At 39.9% G+C, this 18,930-nt stretch overlaps 1 protein-coding gene across 3 annotated transcripts in view; it reads left to right on the top strand.

Annotated features, from left to right (window-relative positions):
- LRP6 (LDL receptor related protein 6) overlaps positions 1 to 18,930 on the top strand; it is a 130,205-nt gene that overhangs the window by 66,554 nt on the left and 44,721 nt on the right. For all 3 annotated transcript variants that reach the window (XM_075507902.1, XM_075507888.1, XM_075507897.1), the window contains 4 exons: positions 3,547 to 3,743; positions 4,488 to 4,619; positions 13,348 to 13,744; positions 14,244 to 14,415. In XM_075507902.1, coding sequence (XP_075364017.1) covers positions 3,547 to 3,743; positions 4,488 to 4,619; positions 13,348 to 13,744; positions 14,244 to 14,415 — 898 coding nt within the window. The remainder of the gene's footprint in view (positions 1 to 3,546; positions 3,744 to 4,487; positions 4,620 to 13,347; positions 13,745 to 14,243; positions 14,416 to 18,930) is intronic.

The raw sequence follows: 18,930 nt of genomic DNA, 5'->3' as shown, positions 1-18,930 counted from the left end.
GGAAATCCTGATACACAGCACAGATGGAATTTAATTTCTGTGGAAACTGCTTGTTTTCTCTCTTTCTCTCTTCCCACCTTCCTTCTCTGCTGTCCCCTTCTGCATTTCCTTCCCAGCCAACTAAACATAGTAGAGATGGTGATGTTTTAAATGTCAATTGCCATCAAGGTTTTTAAGGCAAGTTTGTGTGATTATATGCCTGGCGCAGGGAAGATCATTAAAGTTAGTGTGTGCTTAGTGCCATCTAGTATGTAGCCAATTTGCATGTCACTTAAGCCCTAGAGATGTCTCCTGAACGAGTAGCACGACTCCTTACCCTCATCTCTCACTTTCTCATCATCTCTGGTGTCTCATTTTAACGAGACTAATGATACAAGTACAGCAGTTTGAAGGAACTGAGGAGCTTAGTGAAGGATAATAGGATGTAGTGCTTTTTGCTGTTGTATCACTTGTTCCACTCAAGCCTGGGCTGATAATGTAGAGGCTGAAGGCAATTGCCACCAAAGAGCTGTCAGGTCGTGTCAGTCCAGTTACACCTGCAGTGCCATACCTGGTACCCGGGTCAGTGGCTTTATTAGCTAGGCCAAAAACGTGGAGACCTGGCTGCTCCCCGACCCCATGTGGGTGCTTGTGAAACACCACGTAGGTGGTGAACACCTACACCTGCTCCTGTCAACTGTGCGCAGCAGTTCAGTACAACGGGTGACGTTCTGGTCCCTTCGTGCATCCGGCTGTATTTAATAAATGATCGATCAAGGCAGAAGTTGGGACCCCTCTTCTCACCTGCCAAAACCAGAGCTCTGCAGTTCCTAACACGGATCACCCTAAAGCATAACTGCTTCACGGCAGCCATCAGAAGGACATTTCTTGCTCACTCTCCCCTTCCTTTCCCTGTTTTTTAGTGCATTGGGTCTCCAGCCCCCCCCCCCCCCCCCCCCCCATTAGGCTGTGGTGGCTTGTTTAGTGCAGCTCAGTCACTGCTTCTGTGCTGACACACATCGTGTGGCTGCTGTTCAGCAAGGCTGATGGTGTGGCCTGTGGAGTATGTTCAGAGGGGAAAAAAAGTCCTACGGGTTTTGCTGATTGGAAGTAAGCTATCACCTTGTAATGGCTTGCTGGAAACAAGGGTTATGGAGTGCGTGTTACTGGTAATACTCATCTTAATGAGATGCAAGAAATACATACTGTTGTATTTGGGCCCAAAGCCATTTTCATGTGACGGTACCTTATATCTGCTGAGAAAAATTATACAAGTTTAAGAGTAATCATTTCAAGGCTGTGGCTGACGGTGCAGTAAAATGAAGTGCTCCTGAATCTCTCCAGATAAGGGCTGGTTTAAATAAGGGTCACAGTTCACCTTATGCATTGTCGTATGAATAGATGGTTGTCCTAAAGTTGGGCACGTCTAACAATGTCTATTGTACTCAAAGATTTATTCCCACCAGGAATGGTGGGTACTAATAGCATTTAAAAATCCTGTGGTGGCTTTTTTTTGTTTTTGTTTGTCTGGGGTTTTTGGGGGGTTGGGGGGGTTGTTGTTTTTTGTTGGTGGTTTTTGTTTTGTTTTGTTTTTTTTTTTTTTTTAAGTGAATTGCAAGATAGTCAGAATGCTTCAGAAAAATGTGGCTTCCCTCATGCATGGGAACGCTGTCTTTGGTGCAGGTTTGGTCATAGTGAGAGCTTTGGACTTTTATTGCTTCTGTCCCATATGACAAATGTCATAAATTTGTCATAAAGACTTAGATAGTCTCCAAGCCTGCTATAAACTAAAATTATTCAAATCTGAAGGCATTTAGGGTTTGGGGGTGGGGTTAGTAAAAACGTTTACAGAATTAGAATTCCTTTATACTTGGTACGGGAGTGTGGCTTCACTGTTTGGCTGGTAGGTTTCAGCTGTAGATTATATTACAATAGTCTTTTGTAAGATGCTTAGTTGGTGCATTTAATTAGAAGCAAATATATACCTGACTCCAGACAGAGATAAGAAAGAAAAGATAGTATGTCCTACTTTTGCATGAAAAATATCAAGAAATAGAAAATTTTGCTTGGTGTAGAATTGGAACACTAGAGTGACAAGTAAGGGAATGTATGTGGTTTTCTGAGGAGCAGAAAAAAATAGAAGCTTTAAAGATAATGCATCTTTTTCCAGAAGCTAAGGTAAAAGAGCAGTAATGACTGCAGTCTCTTTGTACTCGGTATCATTGGCAGAAGACACCTTCAAGTTTCTTGCTTTAATATACTCTTCTATCATATTTTAACAGAAAATATTTGGAAAATAGGAGTATTTTTGTCCTCTACTAAACCACATCAGTTACTGACTTCTTTGCAAGAGTGATGCATACCGTGTGGGGGTGTTTTCTCAGTAAATATACAGATGATGACTCTCATGCCTGCAGGAAGAAAATTGGGAGGCTGGTGTTCATAGTGTAACTATACTTGAAGGGGTAGTAGAGCTGTGTGTCAATCCCTTACGCTTTTAGGCCGGGAGAGGGATGGCGATCTCCGCTGTTCAGTGGGAGCTTGTGTACATGCCAACGCATGTGCACCCACATAGTTAAGAAGACAGGAGGTGGGAAGAAGCGCTTGTGTAAATGGTACTTTTGTGGCCCTGCTTTGAGCAGGGTGTTGGTCCAGATGACCTCCAGGGTCCTCTCCATCCTAAGTTTTTCTATGGTTCTGAATAAAATACCCATAAGAATCGAGCTACTTAATTCCAGTTCTGAGGAACCTGGGTACAGATAATTAGTTTCTACATCACAAGAACCTGGAAAAACTGTCTTCAGTAATGTTTGTGCTGCATTTTTGTGATGGCTAATGAGCATGTGTTTGTATATATACATAAAATATATGGGTATACTCTTTAATTTTGTTTATGAACCTGGAGACAGGCGGTGACCCAGTTTGCTCAGAAATGATACCATTATCATGGCAGAAGATCAGTACAACTCTGTTTAATGGCACTGCTTATAATAAAAACAATAGCTTAATAATTATCATAATAATGAGCCATGAAAAGTAACTTTAAGGTTTTCTGTATAGTGAAACTATTTGCCATTAGAGTATTCTTCTTGATGGTTCAAAAGAGTGAAACTGGAAGAGATGAATGGACTGCTAATTGACCAAACGCTGTCTTGGTTTGAAATCTGCTGAGGCTGAAAATGATGGAGATCATAAATCAGCAAGTAGCAATCAGACTTGCATAAAATCAGCTGGCGTTCTCCCCACTTGTGCATGGTGACATAGAGCCCCGCAGGTATTGAATATTAAAAGGATGCTAAGAAATAGCCACAGACCTAAGTAAGGATTTCGGTTGGCATCTCTTGGCCATCTCAGCATCAGTAGGCAGCCTGGAAACAGGACTCCTGTGTTGTTACCCCATATCGTTCCCCAAACTGGGTGCACTATATTTGTTCCCCATATAATAAATAGAAAGTTTTGATCAACAGTACTTGCACTGTAAAACTTCTTTTCACAAAAGCTATGTTCAAACAAAACCATAGCGTGAATTGTGTTTGAGCATTCATTTTGTTCCCTGTACTCTATTAGGCAAGCAGTGGTTAAAGGCTCCCTTCCACATCCTTTTGCTTTGACGCTGTTTGGGGACATGTTGTACTGGACTGACTGGAACACGCATTCGATCTTGGCCTGCAGCAAGTACTCTGGGGACGACCTGCGTGAAATACATTCCAACATCTTCTCTCCCATGGATATCCATGCTTTCAGCCAAAAGAGGCAGCCAAATGGTAAGCTGTCTTGCTTTCTTTTTTTAACTGCAAGTTGGAACTGATTTGCAAAAATCTTAATTAGTCTTTCTGTATGGCAGTGGGTGGCTTCACTCGCGTCATGATGCAATTTTTCCGAGGCAGAATTGGGAAAAGACCCAAAGAGAAACCAAATATTCTCTATGTTGTTTTTTTTTAAGTGCAAAAAAACATCTCTTGCTTTTTCTTCTGCCTGCCACATTTATCCTGTTGTCGTATTCTTTTTTCTGTTTCATGTGCCATAACTTTAGGCAACATGGTATTTTTATTTTTTCCAAGTAGTAGTTCCTGAATGGAAAGTAGCGTTAATTTGGCTGATGATATTAAGCAAGACTAGCTCTGTGTAATAACCACTGTCTTAACCATTGTGTTAATTTACTGTGTTTGCATTTCGTTTTTGTATATACAACCTACTATACATTCAGCATCAACATGCTGAATAGTTTGTGAAAATGAGAAGGGCAGAGCTGAAACAAGGCTCTCATTTAGAGCTAAGTGCTACTTCCCCAAGAAAGGAAACGTTCAACATCCATGCATTTTGTTACCATAAATACCCCGCTACTCAACACTTGGAATTAATTTTTCCTTGTTCCGTGTTTATCATTTCCTTCTTTAATGTGTGTTGCTGCCACCGATTCTACCACTCAAATGCCGTATGTGTCTTAACACATGAGATGAGGTCATTCGTTATCAGAAGCATTAATCTGTGTGATTTATGTTTAACAGCTACAAACCCATGTGGAATTAATAATGGTGGCTGCTCCCACTTGTGTTTGATGTCTCCTACCAAGCCCTCTTATCAGTGTGCATGTCCCACTGGTGTGAAACTTCTTGAGAATGGAAAGACCTGCAAAGATGGTAGGCTTTGTTTTTAAAAATCCTTTTAGATAAAGCACAAAGTAGTTTTTGGAGGGAAAAGGGTTCTTCCAGCTTCACTACAGAATGCATATTAGGGGTGGCAAATTGTGAAATCATGCATGCTTTTGCAATACAGATAAAAGTGATTGGAAAATGCCCTCTACTTTTCAAAAAAGGAAGAGGCTCATTGCTGAAGAGCAGGTTACCTCCAGTTACAAAATTTAGGCTGCAATTCTGTCTCTGTCACTAATTCCCTGCAAGTTTTTTGGGGGCTCTGTTGTTCCCTTTTCTTAGAGGAAATGATACCTACCTCCTCTGTTGTCTTTAAAATGTTTCTAACATTTTTCAGGAATTAGTATTTGGCTGATAGGATTGTACAATGAAAACAATTCTTTTTTTTTTTTTTTTTTTAAAGATCTTATGTCTGTTTATACACACATACACCTGGAATCTCTTTTAGGCACCTACATCTGTATATAGGAACTGAAAAGAATGGCATGGTTTTTAGAGGTGTTGAAAGTGTTTCAGCCTCAAAACCCAAGGTATGATTGAGGCTTAGGGCTGCTAGCACTCACCCCAAACTGCTTTTAGTAAGTGTCTCATTGTAGGCTAATGTATATGATTTTAAGTTGTTACATTTTGTAAGTATAGGTCTTCTGACATTGTGCTGTGGTTGCTGTAGTACATTAACAGGATCAAAATAAACACTGGGAGATAATTAACTTGCTCATAAATAACCATCTTTTATGCAGATCATCTCTCTATGACAAAGGTAAATGGAGGAAGAAACAGAAAGATACAGCAGAATTTGCTGCAAATAGGCTAAATAAAATGTATAGAGAAATAATTTTTGTTAAATTGTCGTTTTATATTTTAAAAATTCTTCTAGGCTTGTCAGCTACTGTTCAGTGTTTTCTTTAATTTCATGCTATTTCATGCTCTCTGTTGATTATTTTTGTGTGGCTATTTGTGTCTGTATGAACTTTGTTAAAATAAATTGCTGCTTTTATGTGGAAAAACTCAAAAGCAGCTCCCAAATTAGCCTTGCAGGATTGTTTGTAAGAACTTACCAATACATGCCCAAGATGTTTTTCTTCCATTTCTGCCAGTACAAGGAACAAGCTTTAATAATACTGGTCCGGGTTGGTCATATTTGGTCAGAATGTGACACAAATTCACATGCTTTTTTAAAAATACTTGATACACACGGATAAACTCCTTTGAGGCAGCAGTTAGCTGAAGTAGTTCTTGCTCACTGCAGGCATGTTTCCAAAAGCAGAGCTGCACAAAACGTCCATGTGGGGGATGGGGAGTGGTGAAGGTTTGGTCACTTGCCAAGCAGAGGTAGAAAGGTAAGGCAGCAGAGGCTGAAGGACTAAGGACAACAGTTGGAACAAGCCCTGGAGAGATCAAGAGAGACAAATTGCTTCCCTTTGACTTACTGCTGATAGGAAAAGGGCCAGGGACTTCAGGCAAGATGGGCTGTATCTTTTTGCTCCCTGCGTGCTGTGTTCCAAGGAACAGGTCGTTGTATCACAGAAGCTCCCGCTTCCCTGCTCAGGTTCAGCCCCACATCCTCATGGAGGCAACCTACCACACAGGTTAACTGCCCTGTGCCGAAGTGCTGAATGGCACCTTTCTAGTGTACCAAAGTAAATTACCAAAGGCAAGTAGAGGAATGGTGTTTAAGAAAGGCAAACAAACAAACAAAAAAACCCCCAACCTTATTAAAAGGACTTTAACTTCTCATGCAGAAATACTCAAAATCATCAGTTCACTTTTTCAGCCATTCCTTATGTTTCAGAATTTATAGCTGTTGCTCTTTTATCCCACTCCCTGAACACATGAGAAGCTAAATTGTGTGTTCCCAGTCAGCCATAAAGTATATTTGGCTCACAAAATATAGCTCCCATTTTATCAGAAATTTTGTTAACCAATTTACTACAACATGTTGTCCATCTGTATGCAGAAAACTTTATACAAGAACATTGATTTATCTTATGCTTGTTAATATAATGTTTTATTTTTAACCACCATTCTGCTGTTGCATCTTTCCAAAACACTCTGTCCCTCCCTTTTCAAGAGGAAAAATGGAGGGGGGGGAATTGAGTCCATGTTTATTTAGCTCAGTGAGTGTTGCATACTACTGCTTCTTGGACTTAGAAAAGAGTTAGCGCATAACCCAAGTGAAACAACCTACTCAAGGTATGCACCAGATCCATTGGTTTCACTTAACTTCAATGATCCTGTGCAGAGCTAATTCCTGGGAGGAGCGTGAGGAAGCTTCAGGTTCAGCATTTAGAGCTGAGCTTACCCCAAAATAATGAAATATTTTTGACTGTTTTTTTCACTCCTCTCACTGAAGAGAGGTGCAGGTGGTAGGCTTAAGGCTTTTGCAAGCAACCTACAACTTTCCAGACCTCTTCAAGGCAGAGATTCACTGGAATTTCTTCTCATAGTTGCAAAGGCTGCAATTATTGATTAGGGGAAGGAAGGAGAGCATGGCAGTCGAACAGAGCCAGACTAGCCACAGATTTTGAGATGTAAATCTGTACATGTTTGTGTATTGACTTCCTTTCTTAGGCTGCTCAGTGACCCTGAGGAAGTAAATTTGTTTTCCTTTTCCAGGTGTGCGGGGGGGTCTGTTGTGGTTTCTTGGGTTGTTTTTTTTTCCCTTTGTACTTGCCTGTTTACTATATCTGCCTTGAAAGTAGAGCTGAACCCTGAGCACTGAACATTTTTACCTTGGATCGTCTCAGTATATATCTATTACGCTGCAATAGACTGAAATGCTGAGTGATTAAATCTCTGTTTGCAATTACAACATATATATGACTTTTGGGAAAGGAAGGAGGGGGAATGACTTACAGGTGAAGAAAGGTGAAAGATGAGGCTAAGAGTTTCTCTTCTTTAAGACTGTTTTGTCTTCTAGCAGTAGACTAAAATCAGACTGGTTCCTAAACCAAATTGTTTCATGCTGAAAGGAGCCTCTTTGAGGAGAGAACTTCATTTAATGCTGTGCTGATGAGGGCACCAGCCTGGACTGGAAAGATTTTGACGGGTGAATTTGGAGTGCATGTTTGTGGTGTTTGCAGTGCTTTGGCATTGACAGATGATCCTTACAGCCAAAGGTGAGGCTGGCTTACCCTCCCTGAGCAGTTTCCATGACAACCTAGCATTTTTGAATAATCCTGGTTTATAGGAAATCTTTTCCTCCCTCCCCTTTCTCCTGGTGTTAGTTTCTCTGGTTTTTGTAGTTTTTTTTTTAATCACACCTTAGCGGAGTTTTACCATTTCTTGTGAGACCTATGAATATAATAGCTCCTCCCCCCCCCCCCAGAAACACTTCTCCATAGTGTTTCAGAAAAGGGTGATAACTTGGAATAAAATTAGGTATTTTTCTGATAATACTGGCTGGTTGTTCATGTCTTAGTTTCTATTCCTCTTACAAAACAAAACAGTTATTTAACTGAGCTGTGGGCTTGTAGCAAGCTCTTAGCTCCCCCATTGTCTAGGTGAAAGTTTGTAATTCCCTGTCCCTCAAAGAGAAGAGAGGCAGAAAAAGCAGTTTTCATGGCCAGCTATTCCTTGGTCAGTAACGTCTGAAGTGAAGAGTCCTGTCTGAGCACCCAGGCATTTCTACCAGGGAGCTTTTACCTACTGTCATCGTATTCTTGGTAATTTACTGTCTCTTCTGCAGGACATATTGGGATTTCTCTTTTTAGTATTATACGCACTGCTGTTCTGAGTTTGGCAGTGCTATGTTTAAATTACCTGTTTGATAGTCATTTTTATAAGAAAATTTGTGTCTTATGAGTTTGTCATTTGAGTTACATTCTTATTAGTGCTTGAAGATCTCTCTGTCCATGTGCTCAGCTTCTGTCTTTGCCTGTAGTGAATTTTACTTATTTCCCGCATTTGCTACTACCAATACGGATGTGTGGTTTGTACTGAGAAAACCAATGGTGACTTCAGCTGAGCAAGGAGATGCGAATTTCCCCATGAAGAAAAAGCACTGCTTTGGACTTCCATTTCAACCTTGCTTTGGCCATTCTGTTCTCTTCCAGGAAAAGAGTTTTTATTTTGCTCATGGATGCTCACATTCTATTTCCTTTGTAGGCCTGAGAGCAGTAATCAGAAATTTGCACTTCTTTTGCAATTTAGTGCTGCCCAGTGGCAAACTTGCTTTGTCGGGAATAGCCAGAATCCTGATTTGACTGCACAGATCAAGCTGTTAATTTAACACTCTAATTCTTTCATTTCTTTTAAAGGAAAGAAAAAAATATATGATTAATTTCAGATGCATGTCCTTTTGCCTTTGTAGTTTTAAGGTTGAGCTTGTCTAGGTGAAAAAATCTTGTTTGTATTGTAGTATCAGGGGCTCTCTGACAATAGCGACTTTACAAGTGGGGAAGGACATTTAGGAAAGAAATAGTTTAGTCAAATGTGTGGTGATTCTACTGAGGATGTATCTGAGAAATCAAGATTATTAATACAGAGAATGCATTATACATCTCCTAGGTCTAGCACTTCTTATGTATGAATTCCTGAGCATGTGTCTGTGTAGCTGTATTAGCCTCAGCAACCACTGGTGGTTTTTAAGTTCAGTAGCTTACAAATGACTGAGGCCTGTATATCATTGAGAAGATGTAATTAATTGTAAAGGTTAGCAGGGCATTAGACATTGGACTTTAAAGCTATGCCATTGCGTGTATCTGCATGCTTACTCTGTTTCCCCTTTTCTCCCCCTTCCCTTAACTTCAGCTAGCACATAGATTTAAATTATTTTGATTTTTAATAGTGACTTTTTGAGGAAAGTATTAGTTCCAGGACTAATGTAATGCACCATCCATGAGCTTGTAATCCCAGCTTTCAAAGTGCTTAATAAAAGTAGGCTAAAGCTCTCAAAAATAAGAGTCTGGAGTAAAGCTTTTTTGTCCATATTTAGACACCTTAAGTAAGACACTTGATTTTAGAAAAATTGCAGTCTGTCCTGAATACCCCATGACTTGAGGCACTGCTAAAAAGAATCTTGAACCTGGTCCCAATTTGAATAGTTTGGGAGGGTTTTTTAAAAAATAAGTTATAGGTTGCTAAGATCACTTAAGATTGTGTGGGAGATCAGCAAGGGGGGTAAGAAGAAGGACCTGACTTGAAATACAGGACAGCCATATGCATACTCTGCCTGCAAGTGCTTGCATGGGAACTTTGCCCACTGTGGTTTGAAGGCTATGAGCACACACCCCGGCATACCTGGTGGTCTGTGCCCTCAAACCCAGCACTGTATGCAAGATGCACTTGTGTCTGCAGGCATGCTTGTGTTGGATGCAGTAAAGATCACCCGTAGTTAGAGAGGAGACAGCAGTGTGGGCAGAAAACTCTGCTCCAGGTCCCCTGTGTGTTCGTCTAGGCCGCTTCATCCTTGTATGTGCAGTCCGAGGTGTCTAGAGGAAGAACTGCCTCAGGTCTGCATATGCATGCTGAGGTCAGAGCTCTGGTTGCAGCCTCAATGCAACTTTTGAAAGTGTTTGAGCCAGTTGAGGTTTAAGGTGTATTTTTATGTTCGTGGCTCATTCCAGTCTCCCAGTAAGTGCTGATAAATTGAAAAGGAAAAAAAAGTTATGCTGGCATGCAACCTGCATTGTCTTTTCCTGCACTTTCATTATTTTTTTGAAATATGATTCCATAACCGTGATGTTCTCCATCATGCTCATCATTAGAGGTAGGGTTTCTCTTGGAGGGGCAGAGTGAAGAAGTCTGGAGATCTGCTGTCACATTTTCGCTTTTGCATCATAACTGGTCTTTGGAATAGAAGTGAACAAAATTGACTGGATTCTGTTGTCCTGAGTATGTTGAGCAGTCTTCTGAGTGAGGGGTGATCAGTGCCTACCTAGCCGGGTAAACTTTGTACAGCTGGTGTTTGCCACAAGTGCAAATTGTTTGTTTTAGTTTTGAGACCGCCTTTTTTTCTTGACTGCTATCAAGGTGGTAAAGGGATCAGTCCACAAATGTGCCCAGCTCTTGCATTTGCTATTTTTGCTATTGTCGGGACAAGTCTTTGAAGGCATTCAGAGTGATCTTTTCCTCAGCTTACCTTGAGGTGAGATGCTTCTCTGCTACTCAGTTTCTTTTTCCTGAACAGAATGACTGGTGATCTAACTAAGCAGCTGAGGTGTCGGTTTGCAAACGGGTGGGTAATAGCTCTAAAGTAAGCTTTAAACTTTTTATTGCTTGATTGGAGGGGTGGGGAGTAGTGTTTTAGTTGGGGCTGGAATGTTAGCCAAGCCCCCAGAATAAAAGACCATGAAATTCTTAGCTCAGGGATCCAGAGTGCAGCGTGGGTTAGCAGAAAGCCAGTCATTTCCTGATGCTGAATTAAAGCTTAGACACAGTGGGTCATTTGACTGAACAACAGTGTTGCAATCGAAAGCAGGATACTGAAGCTGTTGAAATGAGTGGTCTTTGAGAAGAATTGGAAGGTCAATTGGTCAGTTTTAAGGGTGAGTTTCAGCAAAGGCATTGTTGTACTCAGCTGAGTCTTTCTGGGGACCTGGCATTGGTTCTTCAAAATGACTGTCAACTTCAGCTAGAGCACACAAATTATTTTTAAATTATGCCTTACACTTTTTCTGTATATGGTTGACTATATATAGCTTTCTAACTCTTTAGAAATCTGAGGTTAGTGTATTTGCTCAACCTTAATTTTACTAGATAATGCAAAAAAAGGTATTATTGTTTGAGTTTTTAAATATGGTTTTCATAGTTTTGTTTAAAAGGTAAGTTGGATAAATGACTGTGTAGTTGGTAAGAAAGTACTAGAGATTTCTTTCTTACTTGAACCTAAATAGTTGGGGTTAGTTATGTATTAATACTTTATATGACCGTGATGCAGCTGAATGCTTGGATCGTGATGCTGAATTATTTGATATATTTAGTAGCAACAAATACAGATGTACATATAGACTGCTGTGACAAGATTAGTTGCTTCTGTAATTATAAAAAAATCTTACTAACATGCCTATGTAACTATGTCACATGCTTTACATTATTCTGAAGGATGCACAGACATGTAATTACAGGCTCCCGCTTCCTGATATTAATTAATGCATAAGAGTTATTCAGTAGAAGAACAATTGAGTAGTGTGTACATGTGTTTCTGAACAAAAGGTGTTTTAGGACAGAGAATCCCAAAGCTGATCTTAATTCGTTCTGTTCTACCAATCAGGAACACTTGTAATAATATTCTCAACTTCGGTTTTTGAAAGGTGCTGTTTCTTGCAGCACTGTGAAAGTGTCTTAGATGTTTTTAATGTGTTAAATTTGCTGTAAATGAACCAATGGCTGTTTTGGCATCTGTCCAAAGTTTGGCATGCAGTGAGGTTTCATCTAGCACCAACAACAATTACTGACTTTTTTAAAAAGAAATTTGGCATCAGACACCAAAATTCTTTTTTCATCAGCGACCTACTTGCTTTAGTTGTTGCCCTTTTAGTCTTCTAGCCCTTATTTATACCTCTATAAGATCAAGATCAAGACATGGACAGAATGTGACTTGGTGATGGCTCTTTTTCACTGCAATCTTGATGAATTTATTTTCCTAAACCTTCCCCCCCCTCCCTCCTCCCCCCCCCTCTTCTGTCCTCACATCTACATCAGTCCCCGCCAAACCCTTTTCTCTCAACTGTTTGAGGAGAGCCATTGCAACACCCTTTCCCTCCGTTTAGGATGCACACATTTTTCACCTTAGCTCAGGCTTCCCTGAGGCCTGAGCTGCTCTTATCTCCCTGAGACTCCAAACTGATAAGCCAATTTAATTGGAATGGGGTGTGGTGGTTGTTTATCCTTCATTACACTGAAATCTAGTCACATAGAATGGAAAATGAAATGAGAATGAACTAGAATAGACAATAAGTACATCTGTCATTGATAGATGCCCAGCACGTGTACCATTAAACAGCTTGTGTTGCCCTATGTGAAAACATCTTCCACAGTGCAAGCTGATCTTGGTTATTTATTGTGATTCTGACTTTTGACCTAAAAGCCAGCAAGGCTTTTGTATGCTTCAGCTCAAAATTACTTTATCAGACACACTGTTATTTATCTTCATGTATTCAATAAACTTGTTCTCAACAAATATGGGAGAAGCTGACAGCCCTCCTGCTTCGCATGGTCGCTAGACACTTGTCACTTCCCAAATCTGATTCCTCTGATAGGAGTTTCTCAAAGGAGATATATTTGTGGCATTCTGTGTTACATTTTTCCCCTTCTAAGGGTGTTGTTGAAACATGCAGCTTGTTTGTCACGGTTGTCCCCTATACCAAGAAAGCAAACAGTCAGTAAATTATTTATATAATTAATTTTTCATCTAAGAGGCTGCAGGCCATCTGTTGATTTGCATAAAATAGCTGCACAGTCACTGCGTGTCTATTTCAGTACATTTGGAGGAAATGGTATGGATAGAAAACATGTCCAACATAATACATTTTGGACAAGGAAGTGACCACTGAATTTTCTCTATAAACACATCTGACTTGTTCTGCAGAAGAATAACCTCACATTTGAAGCCTTTGAGTGGAACTCTGTGCTGGTGCCCATCAGTTTGGTTAGGTCCTGTGAAATCAAGGTGGCTAGACTAGCTTGTACCAAATGGTGCAGACTCAGGTTCATTATTTACAGGCTTACTGTACAGTGTTTGTAAGATGGTTGTGTGTTTGCCTTGTTCGTGTAGGTGCCACTGAACTGCTGCTTCTAGCTCGCCGGACAGATTTGAGGCGAATTTCCTTAGACACCCCAGATTTTACAGACATCGTTTTGCCACTGGAGGACATCCGTCATGCCATTGCCATTGACTTTGATCCTCTGGAAGGCTACATCTATTGGACTGATGATGAAGTTAGGGCCATCCGCCGCTCGTTCATCGATGGGTCAGGTAGTCAGTTTGTTGTCACAGCACAGATCGCACATCCTGATGGCATTGCTGTGGACTGGGTTGCCCGAAATCTGTATTGGACTGACACTGGCACAGACCGTATTGAAGTTACAAGGCTTAATGGGACCATGAGAAAGATCTTGATATCAGAAGACCTGGAAGAACCCAGAGCTATTGTGCTGGATCCCATGGTTGGGTGAGCAGCTGTTCATGAGCATTTTTTGAAATATTAGTCATGTAAAGAAGATACCTCTGTCTACCTGTATGCAGATGCAATGATAAACTGAGTCTTCAAAATGAAAATACTGGGATTGTTTGAAAGTTAAGGCTCTGAGGCACAGGGCCTACTGCTTCCCTTTGCCTGGCTAGTCATCTAATGTGTCTTTAGGTTTTATTCTCCTGTTTAAAAATATCTTTGGGGACTGTGTTGACCTGTTCATTTATTGTAGCTGGTAGCCCTGGTTATGTTGTCTTGCTGAGCAGACTGATACAGGAGTTTTCTGTAAAGGGACAGTGTGTTTACATGTCAGTGCTTTCTGAATGGTTTGGGCATCCTTATGTAAGAAATATACTTGGCTTAGAAATTTAGTTTTCTGTGTGCAATGTGGTTTCAGGGAACAGTAGTCCAGAAGAAGCTATGTGAATATTGAAAATTTGGGTTAATAAGAGTTTTTAAGATTTTGTTTCCTTTGCAGGTACATGTACTGGACTGACTGGGGAGAAATCCCAAAGATTGAGAGGGCAGCATTAGATGGCTCAGACAGAATTGTGCTGGTGAATACCTCGCTTGGCTGGCCAAATGGACTGGCATTGGATTATGCAGAAAGCAAAATATACTGGGGAGATGCCAAAACGGACAAAATAGAGGTTTGTAATTGCACTTGCATTTTTATTTCCATGGAGTTATAGAATGTAGTTACTCTACTTATCTAGGAGTTTAAATTCTGATATAGCCCAACAGGGCAATGGGATAATGGTTGATTTGTGCTTTCAGAAACAATTCCGTTTCTTCTCTGTCTTTGGGTAAGTTACTTGCTATTCTTCCTCCATTTTTCTGTGTGTAAAATGGAAATGATATCTATGTAGTAGATCCCTCTTTTTAAGAATTTATGATAAGGATTTGTTAAACAAGTAAATTCTTAGGTTATCAGGAAAAAAAGCTTTTTACTGGGAGTAATGTTTATAGGTTAAAAAAATGTATCTTTCATTCTTTGCGCTGCTCAGCTTAGATGCTAGTAGAACATATTTTAAAGAAATAAAATTCATTTCACATATAATTATTTGTACTTCCACAAATCCTCTATGCTTTGCATCTCCGTTGTTTTATTAGGGTTCCAGTGAGGGGATAGATTTTTGTTTCTTTCTGGTATGTTCTGCTGAAACTTTTAATTGAAAACAAAAATGCTGGTTTTATTCTCTCCCACATTGAAAATCTCGTGTTTATTTTGCTATATAACATTTATGGAACAAGTTTGACATTTATTATCTCTTTGTCAGTCTTTGAGAAAATAGTATTGTTTAGTATTTGTTCAGTTTACTATAAAAAGGCAGTTTATGTGGAAGCAGGAGACTTGGCTGCTACGTGGTGCATAGTAGCACCATCTACCTTTGCTATATCCTGGTAGATTTACCTTTCTTTTGATGAATTATAGCTTTCCTTAGTGAATCCTTACCATTGCAAATAATTTTCAGCACTTACCATATTAGGCACAATATCTTCTCTAGCCTTATGAAATTGTTTTATTTAGTTATAACTTCAAATAAGTTGATGTGAAGTCATAGTCTTGCACTGGAAGGTCACATAACTGTTCGTTCTCCTTCAGAGTCAAAGTAACTCCAGTCCTGCAAGGTGAGTTGCTTTGAAGCACTGCTTGGGAGAGCCTCAGGGAGCATGGTTTTCTTTGTCCTTAAAAAAAAGATTTATAGTCTATAATTCACCTAACATTATACCAGCTCTGAGAAAAGAGGGGGGGAAAAAGAGTCTTAGCTATGCATAGAGATTTATTTAGAACAGATTGAGCACTTCAGCCCTGATACTGTCTTGGACTTGAATGTATTTTGCAAAAGGAAACTTAGACATTCTCCACTCTCATGCTTGCCAAAACATTGAGACTTTTTCATGCACTTCAGTCTTACTCAGGCCACGGTTCCATGTTCATTAATAATGATTCTGTTCAGTGCTGGATCAGTTCGTGGTAGAAATTTTCATCTAGATCAGGCATGAGCTCACTGCTGCAATTCTGTCAAACTGGCTAGAACACATGATATAATGTTTATGCCAACGTTACAATGTCTGTGACAGGACAGAAGATATCTGATCTGGCACGAAGTCTGCTGGGACAATTTCCATTTCATTGTTTTTAAACCAGTGTGAGCCAGCAGAATGTGTTTGTTCCAGGTTGTCATGTAACATCTATGCAGGGCATCAGAAGATTTATCATCTTAAGGTTTCAGAATTACTAGTTATTTTTTTCCTGTGAGGCTTGAAGTGTTAGAGTTATGGTTTTACTGCTTCTGCTTTTTATAAAAAGTTAACATTTGTTAACTCTTACCAATGTGCAGAAAATCTTGAAAAAGCCTGGTAAAACCTTTAAAGCAACTGAGAAGAAATTCTCCCATAGTTTTTCTTTGGTATTTTTGGATTTTGGTTTTGTTTGAGGATTTGGTGTCTTTTTTTTTTTTTTTTTTTTTTTAATTGCAGAAGGTGTTAATTTAGGGGTATGTGACAGAGATCTAAAAAATCGAGAAAATTATGTATAAGGTGACCAGAACTTCCCCCCATACACCTTTTTTTGATAGAAGAAGTTGGCATTTGTAAATGATACTGGCAGGTGATGGGTGCAGAACAAACAAAAGCAGATGGTTCTTCAAACAGTGTGTGGTAAGTTGTGGAAATGGTTGTGCATCTTAAAAGCTTACACATGTTACTGGGAAGACTGGTAAGTCTGTGGAAGGAATTCCACTGCAGTTTACTAGAAAATAGAATTGCATTCTGAACCACAAATCACTGAACTGTAAATTGCGGTAGAATGAAAAAGGCTTCTTGAAAAGTTTCAGTATGTATTTTCTTTATTATACTGCCCTGTAAGTGTAAGTTTTGATTATTCTCTGAGACAGGGTGCTGGGATGGGTGGACCTTTGGATTGAACCCATACAGCCTCTCTCTTTTCCTGTGTTGAGACCATTCTAATCCTTGAAGGTTTGGGGAGTCTTTATTCTGTTAGCTTGTTGCATTCGCTTTGGGAAAAACTTCATGTTCTTCCTTAGATGTAATATTGCTGCTTGCTAACTGCACTTCAGAGGGGCAGAAATGGGTTGAAAATCGATGACCTCTGATAGTGATAGATCAGAGTGCGAGTTCAGTACAGCTTCTGTAATTAGTAAAGAATGGAAAGGCTCTGTAGGATGAAGAGGGGGTGTTCATCCAAGAGAATGGTTCAGTCTGAAGTAGATCCCCCCCCCCCCCCCCCCCCCCCCCCCCCCCCCCGCGCAATGTGCTAGGTAATGCAAATGTAATGGTGAGTCTCTTTACTGATGAATCTTAGTGAATTTTCCCCAGAATCTTGTGTGGCCTCTCTGTAATCTTTTGTGAGAGATTGGCTTTGTTATGATGGGCTACAGAAATCTCAGGCTGTAATCTAACTCTGTGATAGCTAAAATATTACTAACATTTCAAGTCGTCCCTTTTCCTCCCACTGCCTTTCTCTCCTATGGCAACCATGAATCCTGAGGAGATTTGTAACACTTTCCCTGCCCTTCCCATCCATTTTTTATATCAGTTTAGTAGAAGATGCTTTGACCTTCAGTAAATGTTTTAAACTTACATTTGGAGAAAGGACAAAGACGATATTTGTGACACCATCAAAAGATGAAACTTGGAATTGGACATGAAGACATCGGAATATATGCCTGGTCCCTGCTTTGCTTGTATGTGTTTGTATGTATTTGGGAGGAGGGGTAAAAGCAGGAGAAACATGTTTGTGTACTTGCACTCTATTGCCTTTAAGTAGTTTTTCATATATGATTTTACATACATGCTTTTTTCCTTTTTTTTTCTAGTATGTGGAATTCCTCAGAACTATTATTTAATTGCAGCACTACCAAAATGAATATTTCTTGCAAGCTATGTTTCTGGTTTGTTTGTGCTACATATGAGCTTTTATTATTTATTTTTTACACATTGATTCATGCTATGCTGTTCTGGAGCCCCCAGAGGATAATAAAGCATCAGCAGGGGTTAATGGAGACTGGTAGGGGGTACAGCAGGGAGCTTTTGTTCCCATTTTATCTGGCAGCCTGCAGCAGGCAGAAGCAGGCTGTGGCTCAACAGCTTCGTCATTTATCTCGGTCAGGTTTCACTGCTGATAAACTTCTATTGAAATGGATGGCTGCTATTGTGCTTACCAGTAGGGAAGATTTCTCATTGACTTGCTACAGGTTTAAAGCATTTTCCTGCCGTGCTATGAGGTTAAAAATGTATGATCTGCTCTGTTGAATTGGTCTTATGTTTTCCTGCTCAAGTGAATATTTGTCTTCTGAGCACGTACACTACCTGTTTTAAGGCATAGGTTGGATTTAAAATGGTCAGCAAAGCTCATATTGATAAAGCAATGATAAATGGCTGTGTGCATGTGTGGATGTGTGCGTTAAGAGGAAATAATGATGATATGGCTGATTTTTCACAGTTTTTCGGTCTTTGCTTCGTTTTTCTTTATTCATCTTCCTATTCTCCATTCTCAGAGCCAGAGATGACACCCACTTACACCTACTAGTGGTAAGCTTAAAGAAAGGACACTCTGCCTCCTATACAGATTCAACCATTATCTAGTGATTTTTGAGTGCAGCTCTAACTTGAAGTGTTTCTGCATTCCTAAATCTATTAGCTGTGCCTGGCATTACTGTCTCTAATCCTCATGATTAATATGGAAAGTCTTATATCCTGCTGTTTTTCAGCATAAGTACACACAAGTCTTCAGAACCCAGCCTTGTCGGACAACAGAAAGCGGATGCTGCTAAGACTTTTCTGAGCACAAAAAATCTTGAACAGAGAGGACCTTTTTGTGTTTGACCCAGGAGCTAATAGCTTGGCATCTAGAGAATGCTCTAATTCATATTCTAATCCTGAAATTGCAGGGCTACATTTTCCTCCGATGACAACTCCCTCAATTTTACCGCCACCCTAATAAAGAAATTTTGTTTTCCAAGCATTCACCATTTACTTTCCGACTGAGAAATTTTGTCTCATAGCATTGGTCTTTGTATTCTGAAATGCTGATGACTTGTAAGCCTGATTACTGATCCTACCTCATCCACCTTTAGTTTGAAGCATAGGTTTGAAAATTGAGAAGCAGAAACCATTAAATTCCTAGCCGTTGAACGCAG

Source organism: Mycteria americana, chromosome 1, assembly GCF_035582795.1.
Source record: "Mycteria americana isolate JAX WOST 10 ecotype Jacksonville Zoo and Gardens chromosome 1, USCA_MyAme_1.0, whole genome shotgun sequence".
In the NCBI taxonomy this organism is placed as follows: Eukaryota; Metazoa; Chordata; class Aves; order Ciconiiformes; family Ciconiidae; genus Mycteria; species Mycteria americana.
This window is presented reverse-complemented; position numbering and strand designations above follow the sequence as displayed.